This window comes from Rhododendron vialii, chromosome 2a, assembly GCF_030253575.1.
Source record: "Rhododendron vialii isolate Sample 1 chromosome 2a, ASM3025357v1".
In the NCBI taxonomy this organism is placed as follows: Eukaryota; Viridiplantae; Streptophyta; class Magnoliopsida; order Ericales; family Ericaceae; genus Rhododendron; species Rhododendron vialii.
In genome coordinates, this window is record NC_080558.1 from 15,718,177 (window position 1) to 15,737,499 (window position 19,323).

The following is a 19,323-nucleotide window of genomic DNA, read 5'->3' on the forward strand; positions in this document are numbered from 1 at the left end:
TCCACCATAATTTGGAAGACATTCAACAAAGCACCTGCATGTATCACACGCCTACGTTCTTTTTATTCATGTTCAGCACAACTGGTTCGTTGTCCATGTTGTCAAAGGTTGCATCCTCAGGCAAGGGTGCAAGGCTACTAACGGTGTTAGACTTGAGAGGAGCACAATTGGAAACATTCCCGCATGAAGGTGTGGACCTCCTTAATCTTACTTATCTAAGTTTGAGGGCGACAAATGTAAAAATGATCCCGAAATCGATCGGAAAACTCAAGAAGCTAGAAACGTTGGATCTGAAACAAACGAATGTCACCGAGTTGCCTGATGAGATCCTGAAGCTCAAACGTCTTCGCCATCTCTTGTTGTATCGTTACAACACCGACCTTTGTTATAGTCCTTTTCACTGTACAATTGGCTTCAAAGCCCCGGCTGGAATAGGAAGTTTGTTGTACTTGCAGAAACTATGTGCTATTGAAGCAAACCGAGGGAGTAATAGTGGCATCGTGCTAAGAGAGGTGGGGAAGCTAACTCAATTGAGGAGATTGGTCATTGTAAAGCTACAGAAGGAAGATGGGACTGTGCTATGTTCATCCTTTGAGAGGCTAGACAACCTTCGCGCATTGGAAGTTATTGCACAAGAAGAAGATGAGATCAAACCCGAATCTCTTGAGTTTGAAAAAAAATCCGAGTCTCTTGAGTTTTTTGCGCAAATTCTGACCAACTGCACCACACACACTTTTCAGTAAATATTTGAAATATCTAATATATAACTTATACTTTTAACATAAAAATATATTTTGAATATAATTTTGTACCTTTTAAACATAAAAATTAGCAATTTTGATAAACATGAAAGTTGTAGACAATTGAGTTATTGTTCAAATCCAATTTAAATTATCTCAATCGGAGTTTTTGGTAAAGAGTTATGTACGAAATACATTTAGTGACAAAGCGCAATTCATGAATTTCGTCACGAAAGGTACCCATTTGACGACGAATTATATTTTTCGTCACTGAAAGCGTTAAAATGGTGACAAAATTATTTTTCATCACCAAAGTTAAGCATTTGGTGACGAAAAAAGTATTTCGTTACTAAATTGGTCTCATTTGATGACGAAATATTTTTTTTGTCACCAAATGCTTAACTTTGGCGACGAAAAATAATTTCATCACCTTTTTTAAGCTTCAGCGACGAAAAATGTATTTCGTCGCCAAATGGGTACCTTTGGTGACGAAAATATTTTTTTCGTCACTAAACAGATATAATTGGTGACGAAATTATTTCGTCACGGAAGTTGTCAAAACAGTGACGAATTTATTTTTTCGTCGCCAAATATACTCATTTAGTGACGAAATTAAATTTCGTCGCCACTTTTTCGTCACCAATTTTCATTTTTCTTGTAGTGTAAGTTAAAAGATGTTGATTCACTGCAATCCCTTCAAGATTTGCCCAATTTGCTTCACCTTGGACATGACACGGCATATGAAGGAGATGGATTATTCTTCAAGGCTGGTGGGTTTCAAAAGCTTAAAGAATTGTGGTTGGTTGGCTTAGCAGGATTGAAATGGGTGAGAGTGGAGTCTAACTCAATGACTCTTCTTGAAAATCTATATCTCCGAGACTGTAAATTGATGGAGTTGCCTGCTTGACCGATTTCCTAGTCCTAAATTAATGGGTTGCCCCAAGCGTAGGGCGGAGATCGACGCAGCATAATATCCGGTAAGTCCGGAGTCGAATCCACAGAGACGGTGATGTGTGCTGACTAAAAATTCGGGTTGTAGAATTAAAATTAGCTCTTAGGTAGCTACCCCTTGTTGTTTTGTTTGAGATTAACTAAAACTTAAGAAAAATAACTTTTCTTTTCAAATAATTAAAAAGAGGTACAGTCGTAGGGTTCATAGCACTCGTAACCAGTCCAGATCAACCTGCTCAATTTGGTATTCTTAAAAATGTTCAATTTTGGATTGAAAAGATACCCCGCAAGATGCGAAACCTTAGGGTCGCCGTATACCCATGCGCAGCGGAGAATGGGTTTTGGACCCCCATTCCCCCGTTCACAAGGGCTCCGACAATGCCCAGATTCGTCCGCGGGAAGTATTTTTCCAATCTTAAATCATTTTTACATTGTTTGATAAAAAGAGCAGTACCCGAACTGATCACGGCGTGCTAATCACCCCGCGACCCTACCTATATCACTACTCACTAATCATTATGTGATAAACAAAAGAAACCCTAAATTGAAACATGATTCTATTACGCAAGATGAAAAATAAACAAAAAAATAACAATTAATTAAATACCAATGAATAACTTTAATAAAGAACAGAAATCAATACGAGTTACCGGTGTGCGGAGATCTAAACAAAACTTAAAAGAGAAAAACAAAGCTTCGAAGAAATCAATACTGTAAAATAAAGGTCGGAGTGTGTACTGAAAATACAGTGGGAGAAATTGCAGCCCTGTTCTTTCTTTAACCCTCGATCGCTGCTTGTGTTTTTCTCTGACAACCCTCCGTTCTCCTTTCTCGCAGCTCTCTGTCCTCCCTTTTATATTTTTTTCCGCTGACAGCCGCCCCCTTTTTTTCAAAAGCTGCTGCCGACCGTTTTTTTTCAAAAACTGCTGCCGATTAGTTTTTTCCAAAAGCTAAAGCTGCTTTTGACTTTTTTTTTCAAAAGCTGCTTCCCACGTAGACGGTAGGGTAAAAAAAAGTTGTTTTTTTTTACAGGCATTGAAGGGAAGAATCACATAGAGGCCCTTGGGTTTCATCTACTTCGCGCTTTGACCCAAAACTTTTGCTACCTTCCGTTTTTACCCAAAATCTTGAAAATCGAGCTCGAGCAACCTTTATACATAACAACAAATAATAACAATCAGTTAACAAAAATAAAAGACTAATAAATATAGATTGGAGGGCGAAAATATACATATTTTAGCACTTATCACACCCCCCAACTTACATTTTGCTAGTCCTCGAGCAAAGAGAATAATAAAAAATAAATAAATTCTAACTATGTCACTTTCGTAGGACTCACGATTGCACTTAGCATGTGCAACAAGCCTTTTAAACCCCTAGGCGATCCCCAGAGGACGAGTGGAGTCTCGTGAGGGTTTACAGCAATGAACACCCGCAAACATTGTGAATACTTTTCACATGAACCCCAAAAACCTGTAAGACGGCTTAATGATATTTCAAGCAAAGAATATGAAGCCATCGCGATGAGATAATGGGCATAAACAGTTCTAGATACTATCAAGTCAGAAAAATAAGTCATGGCACCTATACTCAGCGTGTGTGAACAAGGGCTTCGGTTACTAGTGAAAAATAATCAAAAATTCTCTCCGGACCGAGTCTCGACTTCAAATCTCACCGTGTCATGCACTCAACAAATGAAATCACTCGAAACAAGGTGCATATTACTCTCAATATGTGCAGTCGGAAATATGTAACTGAAAGCAAAATGCTCTGCACAAGTTGACACAAAAAGAAAGCTCTACAAAGTGGATACACGATCTCATGAACGGAATGCCAAGTATTGAAAACTCTTTCTATCCACCAATTCACAGCCCATTGCCCCTAGGATCAAATAGGACTTTCATTCTGGTTATAACGTTAGGTAAGAGAAAGTATTTCAAGGTTAGGGTAAAACATTCAAGTGTCTGAGAATAAACTAACCACAACTCACATAGGACAAATATAACGATGCGTTCCCTCTTTCTTTCTTTATTTTCTTTTTTTTTTCTTTTTTTTTCTTTTTCTCTTTTCAACTTCACCATATTTCTCTCCCTAACTCTTTAATACAATCTCACATTAAGAACAAATGTTTCTTCTTCTACAATAATTTTGGTGTGTCCTTCCTTTTTGTCTTTCTCTCTCTTTTTCTCTTTTGAATGGGAAAGATCACCAACAATCAAAGTTCAATTCACAATTCCACTCATCCCCCTCTCAATAATTCACCTTCACATTATTAACTAACCATTCTCAAGACACAATATAGATGGTGGAGCTCAACAAGAAAAAGGTTGTATGCACGAGGCTCAAATTGGTTCATAAGTGATAAATGTGTGAATGAAGAAACGAACCGGCTCTAAATAGCAAAGATGGCCTATAATCCTCTCCAATGGGCAACACAACCATGCAACTTTCTAAATCCAAGAGATAAGTAGGCAATTCAAAACATTTCCAACACTTGACGACAAAAATAATGAGATCAACAACGAATTTTTTTTTTTTATTTATGACAAACAAGAGTTTATTTGACACCACTCCAAGAAAAGATAAGGCTCTAAACTCACATGGGGCATAAGTCTCCACTAAACTAGCCATCAAGAATAATCAAGTCACAACTCACAAGTAACCAAAGCCCAAACAGACGTGAAGTGCAAATGTGCTAAAAATAAATGCCATGACAAATTCTTCGCGACAAGCTAGTAAAAAGAACTACAATGCCACCACAATATTAAAAGAATGACTACCATATCTCAATCAATCGCAAGCCAATCTCGACAGCTTTCAAGAAATCCACTATTTTTTTTTTTTTTTTTTTTATTTTTTTTTTTTATTTTTTTTTTTGACAAAATAAAAGTAAGTAAAAGAACAAAGTGATCCTTCCCCCCAACTTGAACTAGTCAATGTCCGCATTGAAAGCATGAAAAATAACGATAGGACAGAAACATAAAAGAGAGGAGAGATATCACCTCGAAAAGGAGGGCTAAGCAGAGTAAACTATAGATAGAGGGAGACCCCCCAACTTGGATCGAACAATCTGCAAAAATGTTAGCCTCCAAGACAGCAAGAAAAATAACTAAAAGAAATAAACAAAGCAAGAAATAAAATAAAAGACACAAAATTAAACCATCCACTTTCTTCACGCAAAAGACACGGGTACTACTTTTCTCCCTGGCCAAAGACTGTGTTTCCCTATTTGTTGGAAGGACAGTATGCATAGGATTCAACGATATCTTGAGAAGTAGTGCCATCATCTAATAGGCTGTCACTCCCTCTGGGGCTTCCAGATTCCTTACCCACCACTCCGTTTGTGAAGCAATCTCCACAGAGTTTGGACATTAAAGTCAGATGGTTCAGACAGAATTCTCGCTGCTAACTACGTGCCTGCCGTCAGACCCAACCTCCTAAGTACTACATACATAGCTTTGACCAGGTGGCTATACCAAACCATTATGCTAATTTTTTCCCTTTTCCAAATTCTACTTTTTTTTTTTTTTTTTAACAAGAAATAAAAGAACGAGTGTACAAAGATTATTCCCAAAACCCAAGTCAATGATGGGTACCACTATTGCTAGGGGCCGGGTCCACTTCTTAGTGAAGACAGTGGTACGCGAAAGCTACCCGTCGGAACGTAGCCCAACGGCTACACAACAGGGTCATCCGAATAAACAGGATCGACCAAAACCTCATCAGGTTCACCTATTTCCACATATTCCAAAAATGATTTTAGACGTTGCCCGTTAACCTTGGAAATATTATTATTTTTCGGGTCACAAATATCTACAGAACCATTCGGGTAAACCTTATGCACAACGTAGGGACCGTCCCACCGGGACCTCAACTTACCAGGAAATAAATGAAGGCGCGAGTTATACAGTAACACTTTCTGACCAACACTAAAGGTTTTGCGCTGAATATTTCTATCATGATACGCCTTAACCTTAGCCTTATAAATACTCGCACTCTCATACGCATCATTCCTAATTTCCTCAAGCTCACACAACTGGAGCTTCCTATGGGCACCCGCCTCAGGTAAACGCGCGTTTAGCGTCTTAATGGCCCAATAGGCCTTATGCTCCATCTCAACGGGCAAGTGGCAGGCCTTACCATAAACAAGCCGGTAGGGTGAAGCACCTAACACGGTCTTGTAAGCAGTGCGGTAGGCCCACAAGGCATCAGTCAACCGAAGTGACCAATCCTTCCTATTCGGGTTCACGGTCTTCTCTAGAATCCCCTTAATCTCGCGATTTGCTAGCTCAGCCTGACCGTTGGTTTGAGGGTGATAAGCAGTAGACACCTTGTGAGAGATGCCATACTTGTTCATTAACGCCCCAAAAGACCTATTGCAAAAGTGTGTGCCCTGATCAGAGATAATGGCACGTGGCATGCCAAACCTTGACAAAATGTTAGTTCGCAAGAACTCTAGCACGACCTTAGAATCGCTGGTCTTAGTGGGAATTGCCTCAACCCACTTGGAAACGTAATCCACCGCCAGGAGGATGTACTCATAACCGTATGACACCGGAAACGGGCCCATGAAATCAATACCCCAACAATCGAAGACCTCTATCACAAAAATGTTTTGTAGGGGCATCATATTCCGCGGGCCAACCTTGCCTAATTTCTGACACCGGTCACACGACTTACAAAAGACGTATGCATCCTTAAAAAGACTCGGCCAAAAGAAACCACACTCACTGACCTTGGCGGCGGTCTTCTTTGCGGAGAAATGACCTCCGCACGCCTCGGTGTGACAAAACTCTAAAATTCCCCTTTTATCAGTTTCGGGGACACACCGGCGCACTATCTGGTCCGCGCAATACTTGAACACATATGGATCATCATAAATATATTGCCTGACCTCTCTCAAAAATCGCTGCTTCTCAGCTGTGGACCAATGGGGTGGAATTTGCCCAGTCACCAAATAATTGGCGATATCTGCAAACCATGGGCACACATTAGCAGCGAACAACTGCTCGTCAGGGAAAGACTCCACAATGGGGAGATGAGAGGTGGGGTCCTCAAACTCCAGACGAGACAGGTGGTCGGCTACTACATTCTCAACCCCTTTCTTATCCTTAATCACAAGGTGGAATTCTTGCAGCAAAAGAATCCACCGGATAAGGCGAGCCTTCGCATCCTGCTTGGTCATCAAATACTTCAAGGCCGCATGATCGGTATACACCACAATCTGCGAACCCACCAAGTAGGACCGAAACTTGTCTAAGGCAAACACCACCGCGAGCAATTCCTTCTCGGTAGTGGTGTAGTTCATTTGTGCCTCATTTAGCGTCTTGCTCGCGTAATAAACGACGCATGGCTCTTTCCCTCGCCTCTGCCCTAAAACCGCTCCGACTGCATAGTCGGAGGCGTCACACATCAACTCAAATGGCAAACTCCAATCTGGAGGCTGAACAATCGGCGGAGTAGTGAGACTCCGCTTCAATGTCTGAAAAGCCTCCTTACACGCCTCGGACCATACAAAGGGCGTGTCTTTTGACAGTAAATGGCACAACGGCCGGGAGATAGCACTGAATCCCTTAATGAAACGCCTATAGAAACCGGCGTGACCGAGGAAAGATCGAATGTCTTTTACAGACTTTGGAGTGGGAAGATTTGCGATCAAATCAATCTTCGCCTTATCCACCTCAATACCCTTGGATGAGACAATGTGTCCTAACACAATCCCTTGGGTCACCATGAAGTGGCACTTCTCCCAATTAAGCACAAGTTGCTTTTCCTCGCACCGTTGCAAGACCTTTCCTAAGTTCTCGAGGCATTCGTCAAACGAGTCCCCGAAAACTGAAAAGTCATCCATAAACACCTCCACGATCTTCTCTACCATGTCGCTAAAAATTCCCATCATGCACCTTGAAAAGGTTCCGGGAGCATTGCACAAGCCAAAGGGCATGCGACGGTAGGCAAACGTACCATAAGGGCACGTGAAGGTGGTCTTCTCCTGATCCTCCATGGCTATCTCAATCTGATTGTAGCCAGAGTACCCATCCAGGAAGCAATAGAATGCCCGGCCAGCCACCCTCTCCAAAATTTGATCAATGAATGGGAGAGGGAAATGGTCTTTCCGGGTGCTCGCATTGAGCTTCCGGTAATCGATACAAACTCGCCACCCGGTTTGAACACGGGTCGGCACTAGTTCGCCCTCGCCGTTTCTCACGACGGTCACTCCTGCTTTCTTAGGCACCACCTGCACTGGGCTCACCCACTCACTATGGGCTATCGGGTAAATAATACCCGCATCTAAAAGCTTCAGCACCTCAGCCCGAACCACCTCCTTCATATTGGGGTTCAGACGACGCTGAGGTTGCCTAGTAGGCTTCACATCCTCATCTAGAAAAATGCGGTGTGTACACACCGTTGGACTAATACCCTGCAAATCTGCTATTGTCCAGCCTATCGCACCCACGTGCTTTCTCAACATGGTAAGCAACTTAGCCTCTTGATCTTCCTCAAGGGATGAAGAGATCACAACCGGAAAAGTATCATCGCCTTTAAGGAAGGCATACTTAAGTGTGTCCGGCAGAGGCTTTAGCTCTGGTTTAGGTGGCTGGACAGACGATGGGAAAGCTGTAGGAAATGGGGCGCCCAGCGGCTCAAGAACTGGGTTCCAAGCGGCGCCACACACATCCTCCACTGCAAGCATCTCCATTAAACTTCCTACATCTGGAGAATCTAAAAATGACGCCTCCTCGGCGGTTAAGGTTATCTCCAGAGGATCCTTGTATAACACACTATCGACATGCTCTTGTACCAGCGTGTCGATCAAACTCACCTCATATATCTCCTCATCATCCTCAACCCGGCTATCCACGTTGAAAACATTCACCTCCATTTTCAAGTCCCCAAACGACAATTGGACTTGTCCAGTTTTGCAATTCATGACAGCACTGGAGGTGGCTAAAAATGGACGGCCTAGGATGATAGGAGTCTTTTCAAAGACCTCTGGTATTGGGCATGTATCCAGGACAATGAAGTCGACTGGAAAAAGAAACTCGCCCACTTGAATTAGAACATCCTCCACCACCCCCTTTGGAATTCTCACACTCCGGTCAGCCAACTGCAGCGTGACCGGTGTGGCTTTCAAATCGCTTAAGCCAAGTTTCAAGTATACTGAATAGGGGAGCAGGTTGACACTCGCTCCTAAATCCAGCAAAGCCTTATCAAACTTTTGGCCTACGATCGCTATAGGGATGGTGGGACAACCAGGGTCTTTACACTTGGTGGGGATCTCAGTTTGGAGAATGGAGCTCACTTGCTCCGTCAGAAGCACTTTGTCCTGACCCTTAGTTCTCCGCTTTGACGTGCATAGATCCTTCAAAACCTTAGCAAACTGAGGAATTGCGTCAATGGCTTCCATCAAAGAGATTGGAAACTGAACTTTCTTGAATAATTCAAGCATTTGAAAGTTCACATTGACCTTAGGTTTCGCCACCAAGCGATTTGGATATGGAGCAACGGGTGGCATTGGAGTCGTGGGGGCCGCAGTTGCAGGCACCACCACTTCAGGAGATTCCGCCTCTTTCTCTACTTCAGGAACACTTCCCAAGTTTGGAATGATTGCTGGAATAGCTACCGGCACCGAGGGTGGCACCGATTTCTGCTTTGGGGGCAAATCTTTGTCAATCACCTTCCCACTTCTGAGAGTGGTGATCGCTTTAGCATCTTCCAGACTGAGATTCGGATTACTTGGGCCAGAAGAATCGCCCACATAATGGGTACCAGCGGCATTGACTAAAGGTTGAGAAGGAAACTTTCCCTTCTCCTGTTGGATTTGTCCAACTGCCGCCGTCAACTGGGTCAATTGGGTCCTAATGTCACCAATTGCCTGTTTGGTTTGTTCAGTGAAGCTTAACTGAGACTGCATGAGAGCCTTCATCATCTCATCAGTCTGTTTATCCCGCGGGGGATGGTTTATGCCTGGGGGTGGTCCAAAAGATGAAGGACCGAACCCCTGCTGCTGCTGAGGTGGGTAACGAAATTGGGTCATTTGGCCTTGAGGAGGCCGGAATTGCTGAACTTGTGGCTGAGGTGGTGCTTGGGGTTGCACCGGGGCTTTTTGATCCCTCCAACTCAAAAGTGGGTTTTGGGCCCACCCTGGATTGTAGGTATTTGAATAAGGATCCCAACGCTGGTTAAGTGCGTTCACCTCAGCCTGGTTACTATGGTATGCGTCTTTGACAATGGGAAATGCGGGGCAAGCAGTGACAAGATGCCCCGGACACTCACATAACGCACACACCTCTTCGACTTTCACCTCATTCACCTGATGGACTTGCTTAAGCTTCAAGTCCTCTAATTGTTTAGCCATCTTGTCCAGCTGAGACTGGACATTGTGCTCTCGCACACTAGAAGGAAAAATGCCAGACCCACTGGGTCCCTGTGCAGCCATGGCCCTATCACCGAGGTCGGAAGGTTCCCAACTTCGGTGCTTCTCGGCCAACTCTTCGAGAAAGTCCCACGCATCGTCTGGGGACTTATCTAGAAAATCCTCCTCTTTACAGAGGTACTCCATTTGTTGGACCGTAGCAACATTCAAGCCCAAATAGAAAAATGACACCAACTGGTGTTTCATGAAACCATGATGTGGTAAGGACAACAACAAGTCCTTGAACCGCTCCCAGCACCTTAAAAACGACTCGCCCTCTTTCTGCTTATACGATTGGATTTGGCGAGTCAGGTACTTCGATTTACTTTCCGAGAAATATTTCTTGTAGAATAAATCTCGGACAGCAGCCCACGTCGTGAGAGATTGTGGCTTCTGCATCCGCAGCCACTTATCTGCATTGTCCCTGAGCGAGGCTGGGAAAAGCTTAAGGCAAGCATTCTCCCACTGAGTAGTGGTGGCCAGGGTGCGCACCAAGCCCTCGAAATGACGGACGTGCTCATACGGATCCTCATTCTCCTTCCCATGAAACAAGGGAAGGGCATTATGTGTACCAGGTTTAATGGTGAAAGCATTACGTGCTTCCACCGTCTCGGTTGGTAAAACTATTGGACTGAGAGGAGTGGTCCTCTCAGGATGCATGTGTGCACGCATCGACATCGGTGGCTCTGCTATTGGTGGCTCAATTATTAAATCAACAAAAAGAGCACCGATATCAAAAGAATCACCACTAAAAGACTCTCCCTCCACGATTACTTTCGGCTCTCTCTCAATGGCTACGAGACGCCTGGTATTGTCTCGGTAGTACTTAGGCTTTAGTGGTGATTGCTTTCCTACAATGGAGGATTGCGCACCTCTACCTATGATGGCTCAAACAAAATTAAAAAGAAAAAATAAAAATAAAAAATAAAACTAACTACCCGAATTCTTTAACACACGTTACCGTCCCCGGCAACGGCGCCAAAAATGCTTGACCGATTTCCTAGTCCTAAATTAATGGGTTGCCCCAAGCGTAGGGCGGAGATCGACGCAGCATAATATCCGGTAAGTCCGGAGTCGAATCCACAGAGACGGTGATGTGTGCTGACTAAAAATTCGGGTTGTAGAATTAAAATTAGCTCTTAGGTAGCTACCCCTTGTTGTTTTGTTTGAGATTAACTAAAACTTAAGAAAAATAACTTTTCTTTTCAAATAATTAAAAAGAGGTACAGTCGTAGGGTTCATAGCACTCGTAACCAGTCCAGATCAACCTGCTCAATTTGGTATTCTTAAAAATGTTCAATTTTGGATTGAAAAGATACCCCGCAAGATGCGAAACCTTAGGGTCGCCGTATACCCATGCGCAGCGGAGAATGGGTTTTGGACCCCCATTCCCCCGTTCACAAGGGCTCCGACAATGCCCAGATTCGTCCGCGGGAAGTATTTTTCCAATCTTAAATCATTTTTACATTGTTTGATAAAAAGAGCAGTACCCGAACTGATCACGGCGTGCTAATCACCCCGCGACCCTACCTATATCACTACTCACTAATCATTATGTGATAAACAAAAGAAACCCTAAATTGAAACATGATTCTATTACGCAAGATGAAAAATAAACAAAAAAATAACAATTAATTAAATACCAATGAATAACTTTAATAAAGAACAGAAATCAATACGAGTTACCGGTGTGCGGAGATCTAAACAAAACTTAAAAGAGAAAAACAAAGCTTCGAAGAAATCAATACTGTAAAATAAAGGTCGGAGTGTGTACTGAAAATACAGTGGGAGAAATTGCAGCCCTGTTCTTTCTTTAACCCTCGATCGCTGCTTGTGTTTTTCTCTGACAACCCTCCGTTCTCCTTTCTCGCAGCTCTCTGTCCTCCCTTTTATATTTTTTTCCGCTGACAGCCGCCCCCTTTTTTTCAAAAGCTGCTGCCGACCGTTTTTTTTCAAAAACTGCTGCCGATTAGTTTTTTCCAAAAGCTAAAGCTGCTTTTGACTTTTTTTTTCAAAAGCTGCTTCCCACGTAGACGGTAGGGTAAAAAAAAGTTGTTTTTTTTTACAGGCATTGAAGGGAAGAATCACATAGAGGTCCTTGGGTTTCATCTACTTCGCGCTTTGACCCAAAACTTTTGCTACCTTCCGTTTTTACCCAAAATCTTGAAAATCGAGCTCGAGCAACCTTTATACATAACAACAAATAATAACAATCAGTTAACAAAAATAAAAGACTAATAAATATAGATTGGAGGGCGAAAATATACATATTTTAGCACTTATCATTGCCCTCAGGTGTTGAACATCTGGCCAACCTCAAAAAACTAGAATTGTATAATATGTTTGAAATATTAATTTCGAGGTTGAAAAGAGACTTACAAGGTGGAGACTACTTGAAAATTGCACACGTCCCTAATGTTTGGGTTGGGTACTACAAATCTGGTTTTTTCACTTGTCATTATCTATGATACGGTAGAACGGGAGGGGATGAGGATCTTCGAGATTAGGTTATCCCCGTCATTGATGCGCCCTTTCTTCCTCATATTTTTTTGGCATTTGTTAGAGCTTGAAAACTTGTTTGTGTAATCATGTTGTCAATTGTAGATATTTCTTTTGCGTACTTTTTTTGTCTTGAATTGATTACTTTATCGAGAACCTCATATTTGATGTAATAATAATAAGCTTGACAGAATTTTGAACTTCAAAGCATGCCTTCGGTTTGTCGGTTTGCAACAATCTTTATTTAGATTAGGTTAAGTTCAACACATCTCTACAGGAACCTAATTTCCCTTGGTGCTGATTAAAAATGTTTGATATGTTAATTTCCCTCTGTATCGTTATGATAAGTGTGAGTCTGTGACCGTTGATTTTTTAGGAGTCCTTAATTAAATATCCATCCTTCCGATCACTTGGACTTTATGGTTCTCATCCCGGCTAAAAAATCTCGCATTCTATGCTTCCCATATCAGTTAAAATTCATTTGAAATCCCTCTCTCTTCTTTTTCCACTTTTCTATGTATGCATAAAGCATCCATTCTTTCTAACATTTTTGTCTAAATTTTTTTTTCCAGTAATTTCTGTTTTTCATAACTTTTTGTTTAGCTTTTCATCGTTATTTTTGGGGTTAATTGTTGATCTTAACGAAATGAATCAAAAAAGTATAATAAAGTGGACTAATATTGAAAAAAGTTCATGACTAAAGACAAAAAAAAAAAAGAAACACTTGTCTTTTTTCTATAAATTGTCGTGTTATATGAACTTTTTTTTTTGTGTGTATGTTCATGATATTTTAAGAAGAATGGCCTTTAAAGTGTAATTAAGACTTGTGTTTCAATACTGATCAGCCCATAATCACCCTTGTTCATCATCGTAACAGATTCAGTCCCGTCTCGCTTCCATCACTTCAGCTTATAAAGTGTAATTAACCTCCCTCCCCCAGCTTCTCGGCTTCATATTTTTCTGTGAACTAATCTTCTGAACATTAGCCTCGAAAATCCTCGAGCCGCCTTACGATTACTTCTACCATACCTGAACAGTACCAATCTACTAAAACGCTGAAGGATTTTTGCAGCGAGTTGATTCAAGTAGGTTTTCTCTATCTAGTTCCCGTCCATCTCCTAGAGCTCTTAAATGTGATTTTCAATGTTCATTTAGCACCGAAGTTACTAACAGGGGACTAGGGGAGGCACAAATGACACTAAAACAGATGGTACAAAACTCCATGAAAGATTCAAAGTTCCTTTTATGATTTATCCCATCAATTTATGTTCTAAATTCTTGGACTGATATGGTTAGCAACAGAATACTACACCACATTTCGAGAAATATTTTCCACGGCTATCTCTTTGCTGTAGTTTTTGTCATGGCTTTTATAGCGCTGCTAATACTTGGAAGTGAGTGCAAAATGGAACATTGAGTATTGTGACTTCTGTTTTGGATGGGGTATGTGGCATTGGAGCTATTGCACTCTCAGATCACTTTAGCAGAGATTACTTTACGCGCGCTAGCGCACAAACTCATCCATGCTCCAACAACTAGACATAGTTCATCAACAAACTAATTCAATTAAAACAGAAAAATCCAATCATCGATCACTCGAGCACAAAATTCAAAAACTGGACGGGAAAGAAAATAGATAAGATGGCAAACAGAAAGCCGCTGCCTGAATCTGGACGGGAAAGAAAATAGATAAGAGAGAAAATTAATGGGCACTGTCATACTGCATATCGAAATATACTCTTGACCCAGACTTTATTCTCTGCACTTGTGGGAGTTGTATCAACTCGTGAACCATCAATATTTCCTTCTCTTGTCATCTTCGGAGTATCTAAGAGAAATCACACTCCTTTCTTTTCATTTCTCACCCAAGCAGCCAAAGGGGCTGTTATAGTACTGTTGTGTACTTTGACTACTTTCACAGACTGGTTTCTTCTCACGATAATGCTATGTGGATAGTTGATTCTCTTGATGGGACAAGAAGTTTTGTGCATCGGTAGTCATCAGATTTAATTTGATGCCAAGTTTGTGGGAAATCATTGCATCTTCTGTATTACAACATATTATATTCAATGCTGCAAGTTACTCTTAGTGCTTGTTTCTATTGGTCTAACATTGTAAAAGTACCCACAATCTGTTTTATCTACAGCCCTCTTATGGGTGAGGTGAGATTTTTTTTATTTTTTTTTGGTAATTCGGAATTTCTTAAATTGAAAGAACAGAACAGAGTCAGAGCATAACAACTACGAAAAAGAATTAAAACAGCAAAAACAACGTTCTATGGTGTCCCACACCTAGACTGTCGGCAATGACAAACTCGCTTGCTGAGGGAGGCACTTGTTGCGTCATGACTAAATCTTTCACTTGTTCTGCTCCCAGACGTGAGGAATTTTCATGCACAAAGTATGTCATCTAAAAAAGATGGTACGTCTTAAATGTGGTTACTATTTTGACATGAGACATGAATGCATGTGTAGGGAGATGTAGTATGTTTTCGTTGAGGGCATTAGGAACGTAAGATAGTTGCTCAATCCATTGATTACGAACTTCGAACTTGGAATTGTAATTAAAAGGAGAGAGCATGGAATATAATTGATTTACAAAAATACTAATCTAAGCTTGTCCTTAAGAGAACAGCTAAATTCTGAGCTCCATGCCTTCCTTAATTAAGGAAAAGGTTATCCTTAAGAAAACAGAAATGTTCCGAGTACGTGCAAATGTTTGAATGCAATAATTCATTAGATGAAAGACTCGATCGAAGGTATACATTTGGCGTTCAAGTGTAACATTACATCCATCATTTTTAAGCTTCACTTCCCATAAAAAATTCTAGTTCTGTCCTCGAGCACTGTCCAAGTTGATGGAACATTGCTGGGTTGGTCACCGTGCGTGGTCTCCCGGGCATCGCTCTAACTGGAGAAGCATATAGTTCACTACTTCCTGCATGCAAAATTTATGACAGTAGCAGCATACTTCTGAAATCGGAATGGAGTATATCACAATCGATCGAGCGATTAGTTGTCCTTCCCTCTTTTTCACTGGAATCCATCGGAAAGATGCTTTTCTGGATGGAAACTCCATTAAAGAGAAATATGGTCATTGGCAATGTTAGTAAAACAAAAGAACTCGGGTTCTTGGCCATTACCACAATGATCATAGAAGATGGTGGTTACCCAAGCCAGTACTTATCAGACCACTTCATAGGCTTCCTATTGACTTGGCATGTCTTACAACTTAATTGCCCAAGTGTTCTTAGAAAACTCGCCTTCCAAACAACAGGCGTTCATGAGATTTATCTTTGAGATTGCATAGGGGAGTCGGGGACAGAGCAGCAGCGAGCCAAAGAATGAAAAAGACCATTTTGGGACACCTTAAGTTCAAACACAAACACCTTAAAGTCACACACAAACATTTTGGGACACCTTAAGTTCACCCATACGAAACATTCTTAAGAGTGGGAGAAATAAATTTCACACTAATACTCACAATTTTATTACAAACAATCAAAGCACAAATTTCAAAGGATTTCCTGTCAGGATATAGCGCACGTCTCTGTTTTTCTTCCTCACACTTACACGCACACATATCACTCAATTTAACTTGATGCACACACACACCACACAATTCACTTATCCACTTTTCAAACTCATTTTAATAGTCGACAATCAGTCTTGAGTCAATTGTGAGGAGTCTCAACTACGTAGTAAGGTCGATTGTAATCATGCAATGTTATTAAAGTGTTTGATTCCTTCCCGTAGGTGGAGCTAGCTCTAAGCGTTGGGCTAGGTTTTGGTAATGTGGATTTTTTTTTAATCCTTCTGATTTCAGTTTGTTGTTTTGTGTCCTTTGTTATCTGATTATAATTTCGTAGAGCCCATTGTGTAATTGGATCTGAGCCTATTGCATTCCTCGAAGTGCAGCGACAATCTGAATGTGAAGTGTGAACCTACTCGCTTTATCAATTAGGGACACTCAGTGTGGAGTTAAAATCTCTTTGAAGTAATTTCAAACAAACTTGCCAAGAATTAAGATAAAGATAAGGGAATGACTTCGGTGTCCCCGGTCATTTTGGGGACACCGTAACTTTTGGCATAACAAAACCATTATGAGCATAACCAAAACCCATTATGAACATAACCAAAACCATTATGAGCATAACAGAATCATAGCAAGGCATAACTTGTTAGTTATGCCTTGATTGGGTTTGGTTATGCCTTGGTTGGTTTTTTGGATATTCCTTGGTTATGCCTTGTTTGGGTTTTGTTATGCTTATAATAGGTTTTAGTTATGCTCATAATGGTTAAATTATGCCAAAAATTACGGTGTTCCCAAAATGACCGGGGACACCATAGCATCATCCCCTTAAGGGAACTAGTAAGTAGCACGTGCTTTGCACGCGACGCTCTTCCCATTAAACGGTTTTCTACTTTGGAAAAACCCTAATTTAGTGCCTACAAGATTTTTGAATTAGATCAATAGAAGCAAGTGGTGACTGGTTTCATCCAATGTTATAGACAAGAAGAGTATTGATGAAAGGTACATTGTCTACTTGAATGATTCCCAAACCAGCACATCAAAACCATATTAGTAGTGGGACAACATTTTGATACAAGAGTATTCAAGTTCATATTGAATGCAACAAAACCCATGAATGTGCCAATTGCACTTAGCAAGTTATTGTAACTGAAGTAATCATCCAGGCATAAAGCAACTTCAAAATCCAATGGGAAAAAAAAAAGCCTTTCTTCCTTCCATTGCTTAGATTTACAGGCACCTAAAGATGTCAACAAGAACTTCGCTGTGAGCACCATGAATGCCAAAGCTTCTCTCCTACAAAAAATATATCAAGAACCACAGAACCCAATGAGTATACAATATTGACCTTCCATTTTTACCTGTGTCCCGATTTAGGTTACTCGAAGCATTTTTTTCCTCCAAAAAGAGTAAAGGAACCTCCATTTTCTTATCTCGAATCTGTGGGGTCAAATTGGTATGCCTTCAAATTCTAACCACATTGCATTTTTTTCCCTCCACATTGCATTTGAATAGTCTTCAAAACAAAGTGCAAAGCAAATTGAAGCACTTGTTCATCATGCAAAACAAAGGAAAAAAATGAAATATAATATATCCAGAGAATTGAGTGTCATTCAATTACCCTACATATCTCAATGTCTAGGTTCATTGTGCTGCCAATAATACTTTTAAGTAATTGGATCTTGTACCGATACCAAAGCAAAAAGATCACAATGAATAATCATGTAAAAGGAACTCGTTAAACCGATGAGAATTATTCATCAATGGATGGAGGTGAGGAACCAAAAAATGAACACTGCTATTGACTGCTATTAATTGCGAAAAATATCATTACTGCTACAGTTCCTCACGTGCACACTGCTGTGTATTACATTGCATTTTCCTTTTATTAAGCAACACAAATGAATATGCAAAGTAGCATACAAGAGTACAGGAGAAAGAAAAAGGCATGAAATGAATAAACATATTTAGAGTTTTGAGATCTAGTAATAGTTAGCTCAAAATCTTACGGGAAAAGAGAAGTACTAATAAGCCATTGCAAAGAAAACTGAATCATGCATAGCCCTATTTGAACAATATATTTGTACCTCTTCCAACAAACAAAAGCCCGATCGATGAGGCTTTGCCAGTAAACCAATAAGCTTCAAAGAACTAAATTAGGTCCCAATCAGAACTAACTATAAGAAAAAATTCAAAGTAGAACCAATAAGCCAATGTGCTTGTTTAGATCAGCTAACTATCTTCCACCAATTTGATTCCTCTACAGCGACCAAAAGTTCTGAACCACATAATTAGAGATACTTCCGAAAATCCTACCCGAGAATCAAGAAAATAAAATGCGAAACTTGCGACGATAAAAAATTCTTCGGTTTTGAAATTTCATTGGTTTGATCAAAGGAAATAGCCTGGATTGATAACTTACACAGTAGTTTCAAGTACATATTGACGCACCTTTACACCGTGAGCCACAAAATAAGCTATTGAACAGATAACTGAATTATGCATAATCCTATCTGAACAAAACATGTGCCTCCTCTGACCAAGAAAAGTCCAATGATGCTTTTCCAGTTAACCCAATAGAGCTTCACAGAATTAAACCATGACTGGATCAGAATTAAGTATCGATAGAAATAGAAATCTAAAGTAGAACAAATACGTAAATGTGTTTGTTTAGATCATATAACAATATTTCTGTAGTTTGATTTCTTTGAAGCGACAAACAGATCTGCACCACACAATGATCAATCCTACAGAATCTTACCCGACAATTAAAACAAATATATGGCGAAACTTGTGCGGCTACAACATTCTTCAATTTTTAACATTGCAGGGATTTCTCCAAAGAAATTAGCCAAGATTGATAACTTCCATAATAGTTTGATGTTGATAATGGTCCCTAATGCCGCAGACCAGAAGGCCATAACATTACCATGCGTATGTAAAATAGAAATCAGCATTGATACACTAAGAGATACCACACATTGGATATTGGTAAACTTGAGAGAAGTTTTTGGTTCCCCATCCATTCATTAGGAAGAAATAGGAGCAGAATCCATTAACATGCTACTCAACAGTTTCAACTTATCGCCTTACCGCAAAGATATCCATACTTTGCGGTAACTTGTGGTCTAATCCTCGTAGAGGCAATACATCGAGCACCTAACTTGTGGTCTAATCCTCACCGGA

General features: G+C 40.7%; 1 protein-coding gene across 1 annotated transcript; it reads left to right on the forward strand.

Moving 5' to 3' along the window:
- Positions 1 to 38: 38 nt before the first annotated feature.
- Positions 39 to 15,905, forward strand: LOC131317215 (uncharacterized). Its single transcript, XM_058346783.1, has 3 exons — positions 39 to 667; positions 14,528 to 14,599; positions 15,566 to 15,905. Exons 1-3 carry the CDS (start codon positions 39 to 41, stop codon positions 15,903 to 15,905), a joined length of 1,041 nt encoding a protein of 346 aa, XP_058202766.1.
- Positions 15,906 to 19,323: the final 3,418 nt, after the last annotated feature.